The sequence below is a fragment of the Amblyomma mixtum genome, chromosome 1 (genome assembly GCF_055824585.1).
Source record: "Amblyomma mixtum isolate Tamu chromosome 1, ASM5582458v1, whole genome shotgun sequence".
Classification (NCBI taxonomy): Eukaryota; Metazoa; Arthropoda; class Arachnida; order Ixodida; family Ixodidae; genus Amblyomma; species Amblyomma mixtum.
Genome location: NC_143012.1, coordinates 208,579,320 through 208,583,846, shown reverse-complemented (window position 1 = coordinate 208,583,846; position 4,527 = coordinate 208,579,320). Strand labels below are relative to the sequence as shown.

The window sequence follows — 4,527 nt, the reverse complement described above, 5'->3', positions numbered from 1 at the left end:
ACGAGGAAGCAGGAAGTTCGACATCATGGGAAAGGAGAAGTTTGTCCGGATACTCAGCGGTTTCGGCAGTGGAGTCGACGGGTAGGACAGAGAGTGTGACTTCAGCACGGGCGCAGTCGACGACAGCAGAGTGTTCCGACAGAAAGTCCCACCCAAGAATGACGTCATGCGAGCAGGAGGAGAGTACCACAAACTCAATTGCGTAGATGACGTCTTGGATAGCAACTCGTGCAGTGCAAGCGGCGAGAGGCTGAATTTGCTGGGCGTCAGCAGTACGCAGTAAAATACCAGGGAATGGCGTCAGAACTTTCTTGATGCGGCGGCAAAATTTCGCGTCTATAACTGATACGGCTGCTCCGGTGTCTATCAAGGCACACGTCGCAACACCGTCTACTACTACATCAACGACATTGGCGGGGGACGTCAGAGGCCTTGTAAAGTTCGCGGAAGGCGCAGCTCTTGCCTCGTGAACTGCGCTCACTAGTTTTCCGCTTCACTGGGGCTGGCGCGGCGGCGCATCAGAGAGATGGAACGGCGCCGCGGAGAATGGGAGCGGTGCGGCGTTGCGGACTGGTTGTCAGTGGTGAACGCAGATGGTGGCGAACTAGGCTGCATGCGGTACCGCTGCGTGTGAGGTCCGTATGCTGAGTGCGTCATGACGTCAGTAGGCGGACAATAAGAGTGATTGCGGCAGTAGCGAGCGACATGTCCGGCAATGCCACAGGCAAAACAAATGGGCCTGTTGTCCCTAGTGCGCCATGGGCGACCGTAGGGGAGGGGGGCCGACGCCATGTGCGGCAACGATGGTGGGGCGGGAACCCGATACGGCCGGACAGGTCGTGGTGCCAAGGGCGGCGGAGCTGCTGTGGCGTCGGAGAAATTGCCCGTGGTATGAGGAGCCGGGCGGGACAGGACGGCGGCGTAGGTAAGCGGGGCAGCCACTGCCTGCTGGGGGACTGGTGGCACGGCATCCGCGATCTGCAGGGCGTCTGCGACCTGTGCCTGGATGGTCTGCTGAAAGGCCGGTAGAAGTGCTGGTGACGGAGCTGGGGGCGCATGCACGAGCGCGAGTTGACGTGCAACTTCTTCACGGATAAACCGCTTCACCTCTTGCATGAACTGGGGTTCTCCAGCGACCATGGCATCCGCAGATAGTACCTCGGCCTGCCGCATAGGGTGACGAGCGAGGACGCGGTGCTTGCGCAGCTCCTCGTAGCTCTGGCACAAGCTGATGACGGAGGCAACGGTGTCCGGCTGCCTGGCAAGGAACATCTGAAAGGCGTCCTCGTCGATGCCTTTCATAATGTGCTGGATCTTATCGGCTTCAGTCATCTCAGAATTGACGCGCTTGCACAGGTCTACGACGTCTTCCACGTAGCTGGTGAACTTCTCACCTGGCTGCTGCGACCGCTCACGCAAGCGCTGCTCAGCGCGGAGCTTGCGCACGCCAGGACGGCCAAATACCTCGGCAAAGCTCGTTTTGAAAGCCGACCAGGTGGTTATGTCTGCTTCATGGTTGCGGAACCACAGGTTGGCGACGTCAGCAAGGTAGAAAATAACGTTGTTAAGCTTCATGGTATCGTCCCAGCGGTTGTGCGTGCTTACCCGCTCGTAGGACGCCAGCCAATCTTCGACATCACTGTCACCTGTGCCGCTGAAGACAGCTGGGTCTCGCTGCCGAGGCATGCCAGCGCAGATAACAGGTGCTGGCGGAACCGATGACGGCGGCGGGGATGTGTTTCTCGGAATTTGGGTGGTAACGGTGCCGTTTCTCAGCTCCAGGACGGGATCAGAGTCCAACTCCACCACTTGTAATGGGTTTTTCGGGTACAACGCACAAAGCACAGCTCGACACAAAGCACAAAGCGCGGAACGGCGTTCACCGACAGGCACTGGTTCCAACGGCACCAACAGGAAGCGCGCGCTCGCCGAGAGCAGTCCCGCTGCCGCGCGGGCACTTCTTCTTCATCACAATATATATATATATATATATATATATATATATATATATATATATATATATATATATATATATATATATATATATATATATATATATATATATATATATATATATATATATATATATATATATATATACAACGAATGCCCATCTTCTGCCCCGGCGGCACTAGCGGTTCAAAAGAACGCAGTCCTCCTCATTTTTAGAATATGATTAATATCTCAGATAACGAATTAAGCATGGAAGAAAGCAAAGCAAAGTGATGTCTCGGGACCTCCGCTTTTGTCTTGCCACACATGCGTATCGCGAGTTTCAATTGATGAAAGATTTTGGTAATTTTTCCGGGAACTTCGACTTCGGGAATTTTTTCATAATAAGCCTAGTTAAAACGAATCGTGCAATACGTTGCCATCTTACAAACCCTTGGTTCCTCCTGCACAGCGTGACAAGTGCCAAGAGTCGTACATTAGTGCTGTACAAAAAGACGTTCCACAACTGTATCAGAAACAGGTCTCTTTTCATCGAAACCTTTCAGTTCGCGAAACAAAAGCGATGGAGCAGTTAGCGCCTCGAAGCGATACCATCATTAAGCCGGCTGGCAAGGGTGGTGCTGTGGTAACAATGAACAGATGTGATTATGTCTCAGAGGCACGCAGGCAGCTAACAGATGAGTCTTTCTATCAGCCTGTGGAGTATGATCCCACAGACCAGTTCAAAGATAATCTTAAGAATAGTTTGGTAGACCCTTATAATGACAACCAAATTACAGTAAGCGCTTTTCGCTCCATTGTCTCCCTTAGACCGGTAACCGGTAGATTCTACTTGCAACCTAAAATTCATAATGAAAGCATCCAGGTAGGCCCATTGTTTCCGGCGTCGGCACTATTAGGAAAATCTGTCTCGTTACGTCGCCACGATCATTAATAACATTCCGGCCACATTTCCATCTTACATGAGAGACACAACGCACTTCCTCTCTTTCGTCATTGATCTTACTATTCTTCCGGGATCATTGTTTGTCCCGCTCGAGGTCACATTGCTCTACATGAACATTCCGCATGAATATGGTATCTGGGCCGTTGTGACTGCCTAAAATAAAGCTTGAAAAGAAAAGACAGTAATAGTTATATTTTAGCCACCTTCCTGAAACTTATATTACAGTTAAATAAATTTGAATCTGGTGTCAAACATTATCTCCAGATGAGTGGCACTTCAATGCGTACGCGAATAAGCCCCAATTATGCAAACATATTTAATTGGATATTTGAAGACGAATTTTTGGAAAGCTGGTCTTCAATACTGTTTTGCTATAGGCGTTACATCGACGATATTTTATGCATCTGGCCTCATGGCGAAGGCGAGCTCCTATATCATTTATTGCCGATTCCAAAAGCGTGCATTCATTCATATCATTTTCCCATACGTATTTAAGATCAACGATTTTTTTTTTTTCACTTCGCAGTCTCACTTCACAAAGACCGCTTAACTAAACAGTACAACATAAACCGACTAACCGCGAACAGCATCTGCACTTTGATAGTAGCCATGTCAAGCATGTTAAAATTAGCATCCCGTACAGTCAAGTGTTTCGCTTCAAACGAATTTGCTCGGAACAATCTGATTTTGAACGCAACTGCGCTACACTTCGTAGCTGACTGACTAAACAGAAGCAGCCACCACAACTGACAGATCACGCCATAAAGCGCGCTGATACACAACTCTGAGGGAATCTATTTGCCAAAGATACACCAAAAAATTGGCACTTTCATACCAACCTTGTCTTGGCCCATTCTGGACCTGCTCCAAAAATTTCGGCAATCCTAAATGATCAGTACAACATTCTTATGCAAAGTGATCGCCTGAAGAACATATTTTCAGAGCCACCCAAACTAGTTTACAGAAGATCAAAAAGCCTGCGTGATATACTAACATCATTAAAGACCAATTTTCTCGAACCCGTAGGCTGCCACCCATGTAACAAGAGTCGCTGCAAAATATGTCTGCCCATGACCACATCTCAGAGTTCTTTTATATTATGTGCTGCGGAGTTAACGGTTATATAGAGAAGACAGCCGTCTGCAAATAGCTTTATTTCAGCTTCAGAACCAACCACACTGGCAATGTTATTGATGTAGGTGAACCGGATAGACCCCAAAGGTTATCCCTGGCGGACACCACATGATACAGCAGCCCGCCGCGATGGCTCAGTGTTTACGGCGCTCGGCTGCTGACCCGAAAGACGAGGGTTCGATCCAGGCCTCGGCGGTCGAATTTCGATGGAGTCGAAATTCTAGAGGCCCGTGTGCTGTGCGATGTCAGTGGTCGAAATTTCCGCAGCCCTTCATTACGGCGTCCCTCATAGCCTGAGTCGCTTTGGGACGTTAAACCCCAATAAACCAAACCAAACCATGATAAAGCAAGTGCGTGTGAATACTGCTTGTCAACGTTGACATTTTGGTATATGCCATTTAGGTAAGCTCTAACGAGATCGATGAGTTTAGAAGTCATTCCGGCAGGTTGAAGCTTTACTATGAGTTTAGAGTGGAGAACCTTATCATAGGAGT

The 4,527-nt window shown here is 49.1% G+C and overlaps 1 protein-coding gene across 1 annotated transcript; it reads right to left on the bottom strand.

The window, feature by feature from the left end:
- Window positions 1–480: 480 nt before the first annotated feature.
- Window positions 481–3,753, bottom strand: LOC149370690 (uncharacterized). Its single transcript, XM_089578454.1, has 2 exons — window positions 3,735–3,753; window positions 481–1,808 (listed from the first exon to the last, which is right to left on the bottom strand). The coding sequence occupies exons 1-2, from the start codon at window positions 3,751–3,753 to the stop codon at window positions 481–483; spliced, it is 1,347 nt and encodes a 448-aa protein (XP_089434580.1).
- Between the last annotated feature and the right edge of the window lie 774 nt (window positions 3,754–4,527).